Source organism: Eucalyptus grandis, chromosome 11, assembly GCF_016545825.1.
Source record: "Eucalyptus grandis isolate ANBG69807.140 chromosome 11, ASM1654582v1, whole genome shotgun sequence".
NCBI classification, from domain to species: domain Eukaryota; kingdom Viridiplantae; phylum Streptophyta; class Magnoliopsida; order Myrtales; family Myrtaceae; genus Eucalyptus; species Eucalyptus grandis.
The window spans coordinates 6,058,251-6,077,797 of record NC_052622.1 but is presented as its reverse complement, the minus strand read 5'-3'; the positions used below and the strand labels follow the sequence as shown (position 1 = coordinate 6,077,797).

General features: G+C 40.3%; 3 protein-coding genes across 3 annotated transcripts; 1 reads left to right on the top strand and 2 right to left on the bottom strand.

The window, feature by feature from the left end:
- The first annotated feature begins 2,840 nt into the window (after positions 1–2,840).
- Positions 2,841–5,845, top strand: LOC104424572 (UNC93-like protein 1). Its single transcript, XM_010037029.3, is given in 4 exon segments — positions 2,841–4,063; positions 4,066–4,161; positions 4,164–4,323; positions 4,465–5,845. Coding segments are annotated over 4 exon segments (1,386 nt in total). The 5' UTR covers positions 2,841–3,153; the 3' UTR covers positions 4,685–5,845.
- Positions 5,846–7,061: 1,216 nt separating this feature from the next.
- On the bottom strand, positions 7,062–11,104 carry LOC104427022 (stomatin-like protein 2, mitochondrial). Its single transcript, XM_018864760.2, has 9 exons — positions 10,667–11,104; positions 10,139–10,382; positions 9,891–10,040; positions 9,468–9,525; positions 9,285–9,377; positions 8,888–8,986; positions 8,390–8,481; positions 7,774–7,833; positions 7,062–7,666 (listed from the first exon to the last, which is right to left on the bottom strand). Exons 1-9 carry the CDS (start codon positions 10,897–10,899, stop codon positions 7,364–7,366), a joined length of 1,332 nt encoding a protein of 443 aa, XP_018720305.2. The 5' UTR covers positions 10,900–11,104; the 3' UTR covers positions 7,062–7,363.
- A 1,643-nt stretch (positions 11,105–12,747) lies between these two features.
- Positions 12,748–14,728, bottom strand: LOC104424251 (60S ribosomal protein L9). The gene is made up of 3 exons (XM_010036619.3): positions 14,259–14,728; positions 13,249–13,371; positions 12,748–13,109 (listed from the first exon to the last, which is right to left on the bottom strand). Exons 1-3 carry the CDS (start codon positions 14,631–14,633, stop codon positions 13,023–13,025), a joined length of 585 nt encoding a protein of 194 aa, XP_010034921.1. The 5' UTR covers positions 14,634–14,728; the 3' UTR covers positions 12,748–13,022.
- Between the last annotated feature and the right edge of the window lie 4,819 nt (positions 14,729–19,547).

The following is a 19,547-nucleotide window of genomic DNA, read 5'->3' as shown; positions in this document are numbered from 1 at the left end:
AATAAATCAGTTAATAAAAAATCTTTTCATTATCAACATCAATCTATGTTGAAATATTTTATAAATAATGAAAATATTTTTTATCCATTCAGTCCCATAAACAATATAAGTAATTATTTTTAGAAAAATATTGTTCAAATCATTCATTTTTTCATCAAATAAATAGAACTCGAGTTAAAAATCAATGCTAGAATAATTAGGAAGTTATGTTGACATCATAGATGGAAGCTTCCCCTCTAAGTGCATCTTCAAAATTGCAACAGTATAATTCAACGCCAATGCAAAGTTTACTTCCTATAGGGTGTGGAGTGATAGGGTGTGGAGGGACCATCAACAACAATTTAGGCATAATTATTTTCGTGGATGATGATAAACTTTTTTTGTTCATTCATTTTGTGAGTGATATAACCAAACATTTTTTAGAAAAAAATATTTAAATTTTCCATGAAAAGAGCACATTCAAAAAGTCAAGACAATTTTATCAACGTGTCGATGTACGTAGTCGTGGCAAATAGGCTATGTGCAGCTACGATAAAGGCATGGTATCTCCATGGCCAATTGCTCCTTGTATCAGTCACAGTGTACGCCACTTTTCTGCTTGGTTTGATCGTAGGTGCACAAACAATAACCAGACAAAAAGAGTAAGCTCCTAATTGACATCAGTGGATATCGAAGTGTCCGATCATTCCAATCCCGAAATTCCAAATTCAGGTCGTGGAATGGTGAATTGGGATCGACAACACATCACCCGCAAAATATTTAGTTTGTGTATGGATAATTCGAGGCAACACCAATGGAACCTTGATAGAATAGCGACGAGGCATGAGCTAGCATCATTGTTGGCGTTTGGTGAAATTCGAAGCATTTCAATAGGTCCAAGCCCTAAGTTCCGAATTTAGTGTCATCGGTGGCAATTGGAATCCAGTGATTTGCATGCAAACTTCAAGAATCGAATCGGATAATATTATTTTCTTCGACAAAGATCATGTGATAGCATACATTAAAACAAGAGAATGTTGTTTTCTAGCAAAAGCATCAAGGCATGAAACTATCAGTTGCTAGTCACTTGTTGGCTAGCCAAAAACGTTATTTTTGGCATGAAATATATTAAAATTTTCTCGTCATTGTTGGCCATGCTACCTTTAATGCGAATTATTTTTGCTTCAATCACGAAAAAAAAAAAGAAGAAAATTTAATTCATCTATTGTTTAAATAATTTAATTGAGATTTAATGACATATTTATCTTGCTTTTTTTTTTTTTTTTATATGCAAAAAGGTGACATCAAATCTCAATCTCTCTTCGACCAACGAAAAGAAAAATGTCAATCTCTCCATATAATCTACGCTTTTAGATAAGATAAAATGGGTTTCCTATTTTTGAAGAATCTCGATCGTTTCTCTCTTATCTAAATATCTTGAGTTGTATTAATATAGCGAGAATACAAAAATGATGTCGATGGACAACTACGTAAATTCATAATTTTAGTCTATCTCTCACATTTTACAATGTAGAAATTCTAACATTTTTTATTCTACAATAACCTTTTCGAAAAGATTCTGAATCTTGAAAGGCTTCTCTTTTGATGGTTACTTACAGAAGTCGTCCTTATCGACACGAAAGTGGTCCTTGTCGTTTACTCTTATAGATACGTCACGTTTAATGTATATAGTTCTGTCTCGCACTATCCTCCATTTGGCACTAAATGGCCTTTGCTGACCCCTGTTCTACCTCTTAAATATTAGAAGGCGCCTTTTTTTTTATCCTTTTGTTGGTCAAGTCATACTAAATTAGCAAGACCCAAAATAAATAGATAAAAATTAATGATAAAAATTGAAAGTGGGAATTGCTTGGAATTAAATAAAGCTAATCGTTTTAATACTAGAACTTGACGTGGGAAAACTGCAAAGTAATGATGTCTTACGAAACCCGTCAGTTGACTTTTTTTCCTTTTTTGCCCAATAAGAAAATTGTCAAATTTACTGACTGCCGGCGGATATTTGTCAATGTAACGCAAGGGGGTGGTGATAAGAGTCCCCAAAATCAAGCCACACTACTTGATTTTTAAGTGGGAATTGGGAGAGGTTGCATGGTGCACGTTTTCTACCATCGAAAATGGCAAATCCGATTCACTCAAATGGATAATGAGTTCGCATCATATGTATTACACCTCTAATTTCCGAAATTTTACGTAGTCTTCAAACCCCTTTTTATCCAGCATGACACGGACAATAATTACAAGTTTGAGTATTCTCAACTTGCCCATCAATCAACGCACGCAGCTCTAAGTCCCATATAGCTCGAGATTTCGAAAAGGGAAAAATGAACTCATCAAAAGAATCAATATTTCCACAAAAGAAAAGAAAAAAATTGCAAAAAGAATTCATTGAACTTACAAAATTAGATCCACGGGTTCTTTTTCTTCCTTGCAACCTATTTATCTATTCATTTTCTCAGTCCCCATAACTTTCGCTCGTCATCCCAATCACAGCCGGCCGAGGACCAATAATTGAAAAGAAAAACAAAAATCCGGGGATTAAAGTCCAAAACGGAGGTTCCAAACGCGTCGCTGTCTTTCACTGCCTTACCATTTTGTCAAAGCTATCCGCGCGAAGAATTTTCTCCCGAGAGAAAAAGACGAAAAGAGAGGTCATTTTCGGCCTGTCCCAAAAAAAAGAGGGATTTATCTTCGACAGAAAGACTTACTGATTCCATGCAGATTCTCTTGCCTGTATCTAAAAAGATAATGGCGCATATGATGATGTGTAGTTCATAAATTTTTACTTTGCTCAATGTAAATCTTAAGCTTTTAACTTAAAAGAAGCACGTCGTGCGAATTGAAAATTCAAGAGTCGCGTCACTCGTGGAGCCAAAACTTCGTCACCATTTGCCTGGGCACAGAGATCCCGACCAGATCAGCGCTGGCGCAGTCCCGCCATGGATTCTCCATCATCCGCTCCCGTCACCCCTTACTTTTTAACTCGCTGACACCGTTCCGCGCGCTCCTTAAAACCCGGTCCGCATCCGCAGCAGAGCTCCACACTCTCGCACTCGATCTCGTCCTTTCCTTCGAACGGGCGGGCCCCCACTTCAAGATCCCTCCTTTCCCCCGACCCTCGATCTGACGTCCCGTCTTTCCTCGGAATCCCCAAACATGGGCCTCGACGGCAGCCTCGATCAAGAGTCGGCCGCGCCGGCGCCGGCGCTGCCGAGGAGGTCCCTGTTCCGGTACAACTCGCCCCTGACCCAGGTCGGCCTCATCGGGCTGGTCTGCTTCTGCTGCCCCGGCATGTTCAACGCCCTCTCCGGCATGGGCGCCGGCGGCCAGGTCGACCCCACCGCCGCCAACAACGCCAACACCGCCCTCTACACCACCTTCGCCGTCTTCGGCGTCCTCGGCGGCGGGATCTACAACGTCCTCGGCCCCCGCCTCACCCTCGCCGCCGGCTGCAGCACCTACGTCCTCTACGCCGGATCCTTCCTCTACTACAACCACTACCAACACCAGGCCTTCGCCATCGTCGCCGGCGCCATCCTCGGCGTCGGCGCGGGACTCCTCTGGGCCGGCGAGGGCGCCATCATGACCTCGTACCCGCCGCGCGACCGGAAGGGCACTTACATCTCCCTGTTCTGGAGCATTTTCAACATGGGAGGCGTCATTGGTGGGTTGATTCCATTCGCGTTAAATTACAAAAGGAACGAGGCTGCTTCCGTGAATGACGGGACCTATATTGGGTTCATGTGTTTCATGACCGTCGGTGCGCTCCTTTCCTTCGCGATCTTGCCGCCGAGCAAGGTGATTCGTGACGACGGGAGTACTTGCACAAACGTCAAGTACTCGAGCGTCTCGACCGAGGCGGCCGAGATTCTCAAGCTCTTCCTCAACTGGAAGATGCTCTTGATCGTGCCAGCTGCCTGGGCGAGCAACTTCTTTTACAGCTACCAGTTTACTAATGTGAACGGGGTCTTGTTCAATCTGAGGACTAGAGGGCTCAACAACGTGTTCTACTGGGGGGCGCAGATGTTGGGGTCGGTCGGAATCGGCTATGTATTGGATTTCAGCTTTCGAGTCGGAAGGTGAGGGGATATGTCGGAATTTTGCTTGTAGCTTTGCTCGGGACTGCGGTTTGGGGGGGTGGCCTTGCTCATCAGCTAACGTACACTCGCGAAAACTGCCTGAGAAGTTGGACTTCAAGAACTCACACTCCGATTATGCCGGGCCATTTGTGCTGTATTTCAGCTACGGATTACTGGATGCAATGTTCCAGAGCTTGGTTTACTGGGTCATTGGATCTTTAGCTGATGATTCCGAAACTCTCAGCAGGTAGGGAATCATTTTCTCGACAATGAGTAACAAGAGATTCTATTTTGGCATGTAGGCCTGTGGAAATGGGGATAATATGCTTGATTAACACCATTTTTGGGTAATTGAAACTGATATCTGGTTCTCTTCTATGTCCTGCAGGTACAGTGGTTTCTATAAAGGAGTGCAGAGTGCAGGAGCGGCAGTCGCATGGCAAATCGACCAGCACAAAGTCTCGTTCCTGGGGGAGCTTATCATCAACTGGTCGCTCATGACGGTTGGCTATCCCTTGCTGCTGGTTCTTGTCAAGTTAGCCGTGAAGGACGATGTGAAGGGTGAAGAGGGAGATAAAAAGGAAGTTGCTCCTTCTTTTGCTCATTAGTTGGTATTCCACAATGTCATTTAATCTTATGAAGCTTCTTTGTTAGTGTCGAGCATAGCAAGACAACAGGCTGAAAAAGATGGATTCTTTTGAATAGCTTTGTCTCCTCCTCCTCCTATGGGTTTTCCTATCCTGTCTACCGTGGAGTTGTAATCTGTGACTGTTGACACAACAGTTGTAAATGATACATTGTTACCTTTCCCGTGTATTTCTCTCCCTCTAAAGAGCTGCAAACATAGGTGTGGCTTATGAGTAAATCACGGCTGTCATAGTTATCGTCCTAGGTATGGGGAACACTAAATTGTCAATTATCACATGGAGCATTAAGCACGGCAGGCAATCCATTATTTTATAGCTGTGATCTGTTGGCTTGCATATTTTAATGTAATCTTCCTTTCAAAATGCCTGGGAACTTTCTGAGAAGCTGACTCTTCACGGCGTATATTCCTTTTAGCTTTCAGACAGGTGAACTGAGACAAATAGAATAAAACTCCGGGGTCGCTCCTCGTCCTAGTCGACCATTTCTCTAGAGTAAATTCCAATGTCAGGAAATATTGTGGATTTAAATATTCTCCTCCTATAGTAACCAAAGGGTAAACATTGATTTATATATCTCTGGTCCTCTTGTTGTTTGTTTGGGCTAAAAAATATAGCATTTCTGCATCCAGCTGGAAAAAGATCAGGTTCGCAATTTCATGCTTTGACTTCTTTCAAGTGTGACCTCTGCATTTCCTAGGATAGAGAGCTTTGTATTGGTCAAGATGTAAAGCCAATCAAGATGTTCTATCATGATATAGCTATGAAACATCAATTACTGTCTCTGCAGGATCAATGCAATGCGGTGAAAAGGTCAACTTTTGGATGTAAAATCTCGAGTAGTCCTCAATTAGCAAGAAGAGGAAGTAAGAGGCTTTGTTGCTATATTGAACCGAGCATTTGACTCTGCTTGTTTCTTAGAACTAAAGCTTTTTTATCCTTAAAGCAAGTATGTTGTTCACCACAATACAATGCTACAATGCTTCTGAGCGTCCTGCCAGATGCTTCTGAGCAGTTTAGGTTCCTGGGTATTTCACGAGCATTTGTATGCTGAACTCAAAACAAGATTTCTTTCCGTTATGTTAAATAGCCGAGAAAGGCCCGCCGAGAAGGTGTCATAGATCATCTTATAATTCCTTTATTCCGAATTCCTGGAATTGGAGACTTTGAAGAGGCACTGTTGGTGGCACGATCTCTCTCAGAATCCATTTTCTTGTTCATGAGAAAAACTAAGTTGAAATTCTCCTTGCGGGCACAAAAGAGGTTCACCGGATTGGTCATGTGCAAGACTTGCTTTTCTTCCACGACTTTTCCGGTCTTCTTGCTTCTAGCTTTGCCACATCCACTGTCTAGGATTTTTGCAGATGAATCTCCCCTTCCACAACAAAACGCAGAAATTGTAGTTATTCTTTGAAACAAGAGGGACAAGGGCGACATGTTTCGCGATGTGTTAAAGTTTATTCAGAAATCTCTTGTTGCTTTTCCTTTGAAATTTAGACAAAAGAAGAAGAAAGAAATCCCCAAAAAACGTATTTTAGCATCTAAAGACCGACTGAATAACATCCTGAAGAAACAGATTTTCAGGCATCGAGCTTTCAAGAACACTATCAAACAAACGCGTGGCTCTTCTGCCTTTATACGAAGAAAGCAAAGCTGCGAGGTCAGTGTGATATTGTGGAACTCGACGTCACCATGAAGTCAAGTTTGAGCGGATTGTCAAGAGCCTTAATAGGAGATAGGAATGATAAATTAGAGGAAATACCCTGTGCACCAGATAAGAGTGATGGAGAGGACTATGAGAGCACTCAGCAGATGAAACCAGAGAGAATCAACTCCAATTGCTAAGGAAGCTTTGCCAGACTAGAGACAGCACAATCGACGCTGTACAACATAGACGACTCGCGGGCTCGCTTGCGCACGGAACGGAATGCGCTACAATCGTTTTGAGCGGCCAATCTCTGTTGCGTGCAGCCTACTATGCCCCCACTCCACCGATTTCTGTATGATTCATTATCTTAGCAAAAAATAAAAAAATAAAAAAGATATGTCCCAAAAATATTTATAAAAAAAAATCGTAATGAATTCATGAGAATGTAGCTGCTTCTGCTCGAGACTCCTCGGTATATGACCATTTAAACGTAAAACACAACTTCAATTATTAAAACGAATATATTTGAAATCCATCTTCGCACCGAATCGAATTTGACAAAATAGCTTCATTCTGACTCCAAAAGTGGTCTCGACGTGGCCCGTGGAAGCACATTCAACCCAATTGTATGCATGAGAAGAACAAAGTTGCAGGAATTGGATGAGCAAAAACCTAAAGATGAACACCAGTGACTTGCACTGCAGAACGTGAGCTTTATTGACCAAAATGAGGCCATGCATCACAGTTAATGGGAAAATGATTTCAATTTCTTCATTAAAGTCCATCTCAACGGATAGAAGAGCAACTTGTAGAACAAAATCCACCACCTCCAAAAGGAAATGTGCACGTTGGTCGTCTGAAGAAGATCCTAATTTTCCCAAAAGCCAATGTAACCTTCTTTGCGAAGTACAGTTCAAAACTGGTTTTGACTTGCTGTGAGGAAATGAGAAACCAGAAACAAGGGAACATCAGCCGCAACAGTTTTGCAGGAAAAACTATGTTCTCTTTCCGAATTGTCCTGTGTGATTACTTCTACTCTCCTTCAGAGGACTTTGAAGCGAAAATGTTGGCTCACGCTGTTCCATACTATCTCTTCTAGAAATCACGGGAATCTTGTCCACAGCCTTTCCCGAGGAAGAAGTGTTGTCATCTGAGCTTTCAGTCAACTGAGATGAAGAGCCTCCTCCACTTGGAGCATTCCCTGGGGCCTTGCCAATTAGGCTTTTGTACATTGTCAAAGCCTGTGCCATCATGTTAGCTGGATTGGCAGTGGAGCTAGGAAGCAACAACGTTGTGCCCTGATGTAAATAGTAGTTATAATGAGAATACATCAGAATCATAACCTGTGCAATACTAAGTTGTTTGCAGGGAATATATAATCAAACAAAAACTCCAAATCATTTACCTCTTTGGCAATGTTTCCAAAGGCCTGGATATATTGTTCAGCAATCCTCAAACTAGCCGCCTGCATTCAAAGTAGAGGTGTACACCAAAGATGGGAAGTCAAAAAGGTAATTTGATAAGCGTCATCCTCTCAATAAAAAGGCGAAGAACATACATTCCACTATTTCACAGAAAGGATAATGACAATGCCTACAAAGATCCAAAGAAAGGCCCAATCTTAAGGGAGAAACATCCCACAATATGATCCATTCCATCAGACTATGCAAGATACACATTTCATTTTCTTTAAAAATAACTTTCTACTTATTTTCTTCAACCCCAATGTTCTTCCCACCTTTTTGGCTAATTGCAAATCTTTCCTCATCATGACTTTTCAAGACCATCCGCCTGCTGCACTAGTTTTTTCCTCTTGAAAGTTGACAGTACACAGCATAGATAGAGCACAAGACTACAACAGTTTGTAAGAAGAACCTTCCACGTTTAAAATCCTCATAGAATGGAGAAAACACTAGCCACTAAGTATGTGAGAGTTATCATTACGTGTAGTATCATTGCTAATTGATGGAATGTCTACATCAACAACACTGGGAATCCTGTAATTTAAGAGAAAAACTTACTTCAACACCTCCAGTCTCCTTAAGAGCATCAGATACCAGAACAATTCCTTTTGCTGTTGCTTGTGCCCTAGCAAGGATGGCTTCTGCCTCTCCTGTTGAGATGAAAAGGAGCAAACGGTAATAGGGAGAACCACTTAAGATGCTTGTGCAATTGAGTATATAACTACACCCCACAATAACACTGATATAGGCATAGTGCAAGGTATTTCCTACCAATCAGCTAAATAAGAGCTTATAAAATGGCACTACTGATATTATGTCCTCTGCCTATAACAATTTCGGGCAAAGATAATCAATTTCACAACTAGAAAGCCAAAGCTTACAACAAGATAAAAAAGGCCCTTAACTGACAATTTCATCAGTTCCTGCAAGTAAATTTCTCCTCTGAACAGAATATAAGTTTCTCTACTTGAAGCAGCCTTAAAATGAAGCATTGCATCCAGCAAACCGCAGATTATAGAAAAATTCTAACAAGATTATGAACATATTTCAACGGACCATGAGCTCTATTAACTTGATCCATCTTTGCCGCTTCTGACTCTAGGATTACAGCACTCTTTTTACCATCCGCAATATTGATGTTCGACTGTCTTTCTCCTGTTAAACATTAAAAGAATCAGTTATTCAATATGAGGATCTGCTCAGATTTTCCATGCTACAGGGGAAAAGCATATACCGAAAACAAGATGGTTAGAATATGGAGCCGACCCAAAGCGGAAGTATCATGGTAAATAATAGCAGTTGGCAATGAAGTAAGGATGCTAGTAATTACCGACCAAGAATGTGAATCAACTAAAGTGACCACAGACTCAATAACAATGAGAAAGAAAACAACTTTAATAGCTCATCATCACATCTAGTGAATATAAGCACTCAGAATACATGACTACATCACCTTCAGACTCCAGGATTTGGGCTCGTTTCTTACGCTCAGCTTCTGCTTGCATCTCCATAGCTTGCCTCACACCACGAGGAGGAGATATGTCCCCTAAAAAAGAAAGCACAGGGAAGCACATTTAAGAGATCCTCTAAAGTGTTAAATGGCCATTATAACAATTTTGGACAGGCTGCAACTTACGTATTTCATAACGAAGACATTTCAAACCCCAGTCTAAGGCAGCCACGTTAATGGACTCCTGTAAAAATAGTCAACCCATAAAGCACCAGCCTTCATTCTTGTTCTCATAGCTATACCATCTAAGTATATAATCATGTGATTTCAAATTTGAGATTCAATCTGTCATGACTATTCACTCCATGGACATCATCCAATCAATGAGAAGAAAAGCATACTACCAACCATAGCAGGGACAGACATAAACATAGAGAAGAACAGACAGATGCAGACAGGACTCCATCAATGGAAAACAGGAAGACGAATGGAGCTGTTCAGAAAAGGCTTTAACTCAGCCAGAATCAAAGAAACTGAGGAACTCTATGCTATCTACAACTTAGCTTAGAAGGACCATGCACTGGTAGAGTCCACGGGAGCAGAACTCACCACTATCTTTTCATTAAGCGTGTCCCGCTCCTCAAATGTCTTGTCAAGCGTTATTTTCCCAAGCTCACTACGCATCGTCGTCTGAGCTAGCTGAATAACTGCATATATGGGATTTTCAACGCCATAAGAAGCGTTGTAAGGATCCACAATCTGCGAAAACCCTATCATATTCAGCTCATTTATATATCTAGATATACCAAAAAAATGAAGCATTCCGTGAGAAAACACAAAACGCAGCATGACTATACCTTAACGTAAAGCACTCCGTCAATCAAAATGCTGACATTGTCTTTGGTAATAGCAGACTGGTCCGGGATAGGAATGGCCTCTTCCTTGAGCGAATGCACGTAAGCTATTCGATCGACGAAAGGAATCAAGAAATGGATTCCCGAAGTTAGGGTCTTCACATACTTGCCGAACCGCTCGATCACAAAAGCCCTCTGCTGCGGCACAATCCGAACCCCCCAATTCATCGGGGGCGTTATCTCATATCTGCAAACCCCAAGTTCACATTTTTCACAAAGCAAACACCAGCAGAAACCGAACGATTCCAACATTCGAATGCACAAAACACGAAGCAGCATCACATCCGCTAATCCACACGCCAAAGGCACAACTTTCGCAATCGCGAGCCGGTTTCCGAAATCCACCGAATGCGGCATTCGAAAATGCCACGAGCCCGCGATTTCCAGGGCGCTAACGGCACCGCATTACCAGACTACGCCTACGCTGACCTAGAATTTCATCGAGGAGGAGGAGCGGAGGGCGCAAATTACCCGGTGCTGGGGTCGCGGCCGACGCGGAGGTGCCGGACGGAGGTGGCGGCGAACGGCGGCGAGGGAGGGAGGAGAGGGGGCAGCGGGCGGTGGCGCGGCGGGAGGAACGACGGGGCGGTCGAGAGGGCGCGGGCGGCGGCGGCGGGGGAGGAGGAGTCGCGGCGGAGGTGGTGGGGGAGAGATCTCAGGGCGGGCCCGAGAGAACCGGAGCTCCTCCTGAGCACGTGATTCATCTCGCTGCTCTGTGCTCTGATCTGGTGGATGGCGAATTGGGGATGACTGTTGTTGTCGGAATTTAAGGAAGAAGAGCTAAGAAGAGCGTGTCGGAGTCACGCTGGTTTCGTGGGAAGAAGGGGGATTTCTCATGTAAAGCCCTAGTAAAACCTCCTTTCTTCTCTTTTCTACCTTCTTCCTTCTTCCTCCCCTCGTCGTCTTCCTTCTTCTTCCCCAAGCAAAGCCGAAGAGGTGGGGTCAAAGTCAGAGCATTTCTCCTCGAAAGTAATACCACCTAATGTAGGATTTATGGAACAATATCTTCTTCGAAATGACACCACCTAATGTAGCATTATGGAATTCCGACCAAGGAAAAAGTAAAAATTGCAGTGTTGCTGAATACATGCTATCTCTCATTCAGAATTAACAGTGTAGCATTATGAAATGCATGGATTAGGCCAATATGTATGATTTCCTATCGAACAATTTAAGATACGAAACGCATTGGTCAAACCAATATGTATGATTTTCTGTAGTCAATGAAAAACCAAAAAGATGATAACTATATCAAAAGTTTTAAAATTTGTCACGAATGCGCTAGACTTATTTAATCACATAATTTGGACTCCTAGAATATAGCGCCCTTAGGGCTTTCTATTTGATTGTATTGAAAGGCTCAATTCATTGGGATTTCCCTATTGAGCCAAGTCATTTCGAGACAAGCGGATCATTTATTATGAAAATGAGGAATTTCAAGAGAATAATTCAGTGTTTTTACAAAGTGGAACCATGCAGTACCAAATATGAAATAAATCTTCCAAAGAATAAGGCTTTTTTCAACTAAGCTTCTTTTAACTAAGTTAATTCATTTGGGACCCTGCAGGTCCACTCTTTTTCCTATTCAAAGATGCCCTTTGTCCCTGTATTTTCACATCAAGAATTCTTCGTCTGAGTTCATTTGGGACCCTGCAGGTCCACTCTTTTTCCTATTCAAAGATGCCCTTTGTCCCTGTATTTTCACATCAAGAATTCTTCGCAAACGAAGAGATGTCAAAGGGGCTCCTTCTTCTTCTTTTTTTTTTTTTTTTGATAAGGTTAAAGGGGGCTTCTTTTAGTTCTAAAATTTTCAAAAATGCATTAAAAATTTATCAAATCTGTCACAAAAGTGTAATTGAGTGTTGAGACTCATCAAATTCGTCCAATCAAGTTCTTTCATTACATGTAATTTTTTAAAAAATTTAGAACTCTATTGTATTTTCACTTTTTACCGCATTTTTTTAAAAATTTTGTTATTTGATTATACTTTTGTGATAAATTTTTTGACTTGATCCCACTTTTTAAAAATTTTAGAATTTAATTGTATTTTGATGATAAGTTTTAGAATTTGATTGCGTTTTTAAAAAAAATTAATTCTACTTTCGGAATAAATTCTAAGCCTTCCAATTCCTATGCATTTATCCAAAAAATAATTTAAACTCTCAATATTGAGTTTTTGTATCATAAGATATCTTTGATAAAAAAGAGGAATCTTATCCTTCGAGAGTGAAAATTTTCCAACGGAGAAAAAGATCTAATCACTTTGAAAGATTCGAATCAGCAGTCGTCTATACAATTAGTAAGGTCCGGTTGTTTTACTTCCCCATTACGCAATCCTTCCCAGGTCAATTCCAACGAGAAAGATTACACAGAAATCTGAATTGTAGAAAATGCATACTAGAAGCCACAGCCAAAAGAACTTTGACCTTGAATTAGATAAGCAAACCTACTGATTGTGTCTAAATTCACAATGAACCCACAGCTAGTTCTATCGATCCCGCCGTACCCGTCGCACTCAGCTGAGCAATGCAGGACATACATTTGCTTCCCCATTACGTGGAAAGATGACTCAATTTGAAAATGATACCACAAATGAAGAATCCCGATCCAGAACCGCTCCCCAGCACATCCAAAACAGGTTTTGCAACATAATGAATAACTGAATAAACACCAAATTGTAGGCAGAAAAACTCCCATAACACAAAATTGTAAATCTCATCCTCAACAAGATCACCAGAGTCTGCTAAATCATCCTTCAGAAGCAAATCCAACGAAAAAAAAGACATAATATAAAACTTGACACCGAAGGCTGCTAATACTTCGCTTCTCATTCTTCTGTGAGGATGGTTCCCTTCTCGCTGACATAAATACCATCGAGGAACTTCCTGATGTCCTTATTCTTCACATGGCATTTCTGTTACAAGACACACAGAAATTCAATCTCAGCAAAGAGCTTTTTCATCACGTGCAGGGGGTCATATATAAGCAAAATGACACACGTGCAGGGGGTCATATGGGGGTCATATGTAAGGAAAATGACAAGTGGGACGTACCTGGTTTATGAGAGCGCAAGACCGGGAAACAAGCTCGATGTCATTCCCATCCACGACCAGTTCATCCTTCACCTTCTCGGAACGGACCACAGATACTCCTTCAAGCATTTCCACCTTCCTCACCTGAGTAAAACGAGCAAAGAAAAAGATTATTTTCAGTTTCATCTAGAAACACAAGATAAGTAAAGTGAAAAAAACAATAGGAGTGAGCAAAATCATCAAATGATTTGATTTCGGAAAAACTTATTAATATAAGTCCTAACTGGAAAGCCAAAGTACCGGGCCGGCAGCCTCCATTCACCATACACGTATAGCACAGCATACATGTATAGCACAGTTGCATATATAGCAACTGTATAGCACAGTTTATGCAGTAAGTGTGTGCAATTTATTATGCTTTCAATTGATTGAGATCAGCTTTTGTCTATTAGCTTCTGCTGTCTGCTGTTTCTGGACTGATGTAAGGAATGAGTTTGTAACGAATCAGCATCAGTCCAGAAATCACTAGATGCTAATAGACAAAAAGACAACCCCTTTTGACCTCAATCGATTGAAAGCACAATAAACTGCACACTTACTGCACAAACAAACTTACTAAACAAACATCTGCACATAAACAAACTTACTGCATAAACCTCATCAAGAAAACAAATAGAACAAGGTCTGAACAGAACAGAACAAAAGTTATCTCTAGGTCTTTAGGCTGTTCATATGCAGAATTTCCATCGATGGATTCAAACAGTCTCTAGATTCCAACTTTTGAACTAGAGTTTAACGACAAACAGAAATCCCATTCCAACTTTTGAACTAGAGTATAACGACAGACAGAAATCTCAGTACCCGGTGAGGATAATACTTCAATCCACAGACCATTGAAATCAATACAAGAAAGCTATCTACGTGCTGTCAGATTCACTGAAATTTCACAATCAACCCTACCAGTCACACCGCGACTATCTCTTCGCTTTTAAATAAATTATTAAAAAAATTAAAAAGGGGGCATTTCTCACCTTCTTCTCGCCCAAGAAGTTGCGGATCTCGATGGACTTGTTCGAGTTCTGGATGCTGGCGTTGATGGGGAAGTGAGCGTACACGAAGCGCATCTTGTACCTGTAACCCTTGGTGACGCCGGTGATGAGGTTCTCGACGTGGCTGAGGGCGGTCCGGATGGCGGCGGAGGTCTTCCGGGTGCCGAACCAGGCCTCGATCCTGAGCTTCCTCTTGCCGGTCTCCTCGTCCTTGATCAGCTGGAAGTCGAGGTTGAGGTGCTTGAAGTTGCGGGTGAGCTTGCCGCGGGGTCCCTCCACCTCGATCACCTTGGCGTTCACCTTGATGGTGACGCCGTCGGGGATGTCCATGGTCTCCGAAGAGAGGATCGTCTTCATCTTCGCTTCGGGCGGCGGCGGCGACAGGGTGGCTCTGCGAAAACCGCGCGGCTGAGAGAGACTAGGTTGTTGATTCGCCTCGAAACCCTAGCGAGCGTGAGAGTGACTGGTTTTTATACCTGCGTGGAGAGAGAAAGTCTTAAGATCGAAATTGGGCCGGACTGCGTGTACGGCCCGGAACGCCACACCCGAAGGCTTTTCGTGCCGGGCCAGTACCGGCCTATGATCCGTGCCCGGGCCGGCACATGCCCAACTTCCATCTCTAAAAAGAGAGTGTTTAGGCAAAAAAAAAAAAAAAATAGAAAGAGTGTGTGAAGCCCGAAATGAGATGGGCCTGTTCGGGCTTTTCGGTCGGGAATATTGTTGGGCCCATTATGGAACCAGGGATTAGGGGTTGGGCTTGGGCAATTCAATAATATGGGCCTAATTGGAACTACAATTAAGTCCAATGGTGCAATTGCGCACGACGCGAAAAAGTTACTAAAGCGGTCAGTAAATGCGTATTTGGTAATGATTCTATTTTAGAAAACAATTTTTTATAAAAACGATATTTTCTAATTTTGTTCTCGGGAATTATTTTTGAATAAAAGAATGTGATTAGTAACTTTCGAAAAAAAAATTCCCAAAATAGAAACATATTTGATAGGATTCTTAGATTTTTTCATTTCTTTTAATTTTTTAATTCTTTTATTATATTTTTTATTTTTCTTTTTCTCTTTGACAACCGATTGGGCAAGCTTCGGCAAGCCTCGACCTTGCCTTGACTAGGTGAGGTCAACCTCACCCAAATCTGGCGAGGCCAAGCATGAGGCAAGGTTCCAACTAACGAGCCTCACCATGGCTCGGTGTCTCCAAGGGTCGGCAACACTCCGACGAGGTTGTCGGCCCCAGCGATGACCAAAAGGAAGAAGAAAAAAGAAAGAGAAGAATAGAGAAGAAGAAAAAAATTGTTTCTAGAAATTGTTCTTAAAAACAAAAAGCTATTTTTTTATACTTCTTGTTTTTGTTTCCATGAACAAATTACCAAATAGGTTTCTATTATATTTTTGTTCCCCATAACAAAAGAATAAAAATAGTTATTCTAGGGAACAGAAACAAATTTTAACAAAGAGGGCCTATATGAGAGTACGAATTGAACAGCACAAGAAACTCGAATCTGGCACTACACAACATGACTCTCTTGAAACCAACATGATTACCGACTTCACATGTTGTCACCCATTTCTTGTATAAACGAGTTGTTGGCACTATGAATCAAATATACAATATTTTGGCAACAACAAGAAGATACGGCAAGGTTCACCAACACGAATAGACACGACGTGAGTTTGTATGGGTTCTCTCTTTCGTTTTCATTTTAAATTATGATCAGCAACGCGATTTTTTTATTAGGTGTCCAAATGCCAACTTTCAAAAGTCATAGATAATGTCAGTTGCTATTAAGCTGACAGAGGGGGTACTATTCATTCTCCAATGCAAGCTAGTATTTTTCGTGTATTTGACATCGAATGGTATAAAAAAAAAAACAAGAAAGGTCATTTTCATAGCTTAAAGCGTGATTTAGCAGCCTGAAAATAAGCACTTTCAATTAAGCCGCGTGCAAAAAAAAAATAAAAAATTAAGCCACATGCCCGTCGCACTCTTCTAGTTCATGCGTTGATTAATTACTTCGAAATCCTGATTAGAACTCAATTGGCACGCGTGAGCAGATCACACTTGAAGAAATTAAGAAGATGATGTGGAAGTGGTCAGGTATACCCCACCACCATCTAATCATATCTAATCTACCAAATTATAATTCATGGATAGATAGGTACATTAGGAAAAACGAAGCCACATAGCTTCACAATAATATCTGACCTGGTCACGGATTAGACGTCCCCACGCCTACCTGGCAAATCTAGAAGGACCTGACATAGGAACATTGCACTTTCAAAACGATGATATTTGCTTTCGTCATGGATTGATATCATTCGGACATGCACCTCCTGATTTTCGTGTTTTCTTTTTTTTCTCCTTTCGTGGCTTTCTTCAAGGGATTTCGGCAGTTGAATTTGAGGCAAAAGTGCATTGCCGGCGATATTTCAGCTACCGCTTGTAGCCACCAGGACTTCAATTCGACTTAGAATAGGTTTCTTTTTGTCCATGACGATTAGCTGGACTGTCTATAAAAGTCAAAGGAGTCATTGACCTTACCTATGTTAGCAAAAGATGCAGTCGAGGCGAAAAAGTAACAAATGGCTAAGATAAAATGTCAGTACACGACAATCCCACCGCCCCATTGACATAATATGACGCAAGGACGAATTAATTGTAATGCGACGAAACATTAGTACTGTTTATATCCGGATTCGAAATTTAATTGATAAATCTAGTCCCTTATATTCTCAAATAGGCGCAATATAATCTTTTCTATATCAATTTCAATATACAACGTGGTTATTGTAATTTACAAGAAATCATACGTCCTTCTTTTTCTTTTTCTTTTTGCAAGGACCGCTTGTTTTATGCTCTCTACTCATTTTAGGGATAATTATTTTTTAAAAAATCATAAATCTATCGTATGGATGTTAATTTAGTCAAAAGCTCTTTAGTTTAATCAATTTTTTTTTGGTTGAAAGTAAATATTTTATTCATATATCAAGAACTCAAGATAGTACATGAGAGGTTCAAAACAAAGCAAATCCCAGACAAAAAAGTAGAACGAAAAAGCATGAAATGTCTTAATACACACCGTCTCATCTCACAAGAATAGATTCGTCTCGACATAAAAGCATAATGGATGGCATCCGATTACCGAATCTCATATCATGATAGGTGCACTTCATAATCTCCCGCTCCAAAAGCTACAATTTGCCCAGTGAGTGGCGCACGCTTAAATGCAATGTTTTCAACACCATCACCATCTAGAGACATCTAGAGACACAAAAAAACAAGTTGAACGGGCTCCAAAATCTATATATAGATTGGGAGAGATTGAATGAGCACATAAATGCCTCTAAGTAACTTCTCCCGAATCTTAGATCTAGTATATGAGAGCTTCCAAAACTCAGAGGAGTCTTATAACTGCTTCCAAAAAATTATGAACCCACCATATTCCTCCTCAATCCTATTGGACTTCTTGATTTGGAGCATACTTTTCGCTTACATTATTGGGAATCAATTTGACCAATTTAATTATAAATATTTCAACAAATTGTCAATATAATTATTCCAACAAATCTTGTCCAAAAGTTGCTAACGTGAATGTCAGGTATTTTACATGACACGACAAGTACATGAGAAGGCCGACACCAACGTAGACAATTTTTTTGTAAATATTAAAGGAAAAAAAAAACCGATTTTTTTTCTTTTTTTCTTATTATAGCTAGTGACAGTCATCAAGCCTACAAGCCCTCATTGGATCTATGCAAAGGCTTGTAGGTCCTTGCCAAGTGGCCAGCGAGGCGTCATCGACGCTCGCCGGTCTCAATGGAAAATAAATAAATAACATAGAATCACATAAAAAAATATAAAATTATAAAATTTCACAATTTTTTTAAAATTTTGTAACATCAATGTCAGCATTGGTCATGTCGCATATGACGATTGGTGTTTATGTCAACGATTTCTTTTGTCAAAATGGTTGAAAGGGCTACATTGACAAATTGTCAAAAAATTTAAAATTAAATTGGTCAAATTGAAATGCTTGGGACTAAGTTGGCATTCATACAATAGATTTATGATTATTATTATTATTATTATTATTATTATTATTATTATTATTATTATTATTATTATTATTATTATTATTATTATTATTATTATTTGTAATTTCCCTATCAGTTTACTACCTATTTCTTACCCTTGTCCCTTGCTCTTCATTATCTCTCTCTTTTCTAATCGTAACCCCTTATTATTAAAGAAGTTTCTCTTTTTTTTTTTATGTACCGGCATTACAATTTACATTGTATACGAATGCAGCTACTACAATACGAACACATAAATTACGTGGAGCTAGGGCATGGTACAGAACAAACGAAACATAACAAGTAAAAACATCACGTTAGCTTTCTGATTTCTAAAAGGTTGCTCAAAATGATGGATATCGTATTGATATTAGACTCTTGTAACATTAACCAAACCCAATTTTTTTTATCACAAAAATGTTGCGGAGACAAGATTTGAACCAATGACTTCAAGGTTATATTATGTCGATTTGAAACCTTTTTTATGCTCAAATACTTATATATATAATCTTTTTGATACAATAATCCAAGCAGAGTGCGAGTTACGCAAAATTGAGGATATTTCTGAGCCATTGCTACATAGGTTCCTAATTTTTGCTTTGGGCTCAATTTCGAAGGAAGATACTTCCAAGGTCTTAGGTTTTAGGTTCCTCCGTCATCACTTCGCTTTTCACGAGACCATTATGAGAAATGTAATTCTTCCATAACCCCTTTTTTGAGAAGGTGTAAGGTTCTAGATTCTTGGCGAGGGTCACCTAGCCCAGGTGAGGATTGGCAAGGATGGCCTCACCCAGGGCGAGGGTGCCCTACCCTCATTGAGCATCATTGGTAATTGGTAGAGAAGCCATTGGTGAAGAGGAAATGGATAACTAGAAAAAAATAAGGAAAAAAGGAAAAAAAAACTCAAACAAAAAAAAAAATGATGAAAATACCCCGAGTAATTGGAAAGTTGGGTCCTTCTTTGAAATTGACATAGTCACTTCAGACTTTTATTTAAAAAAGTCATAGTATTTTAGGTTTTATATGGAACAAGATTCACTTCGAGTCTTCATTTGGAATTTTCCCAATGCTTACATATAAATTCTTATTTATACAACAATCGACGCAAAGTGCGAGTTACGCAAAATTGAAGATATTTCTGAGCCATTGCTGCATAGGTTCCCAATTTTTGCTTTGGGCTCAATTT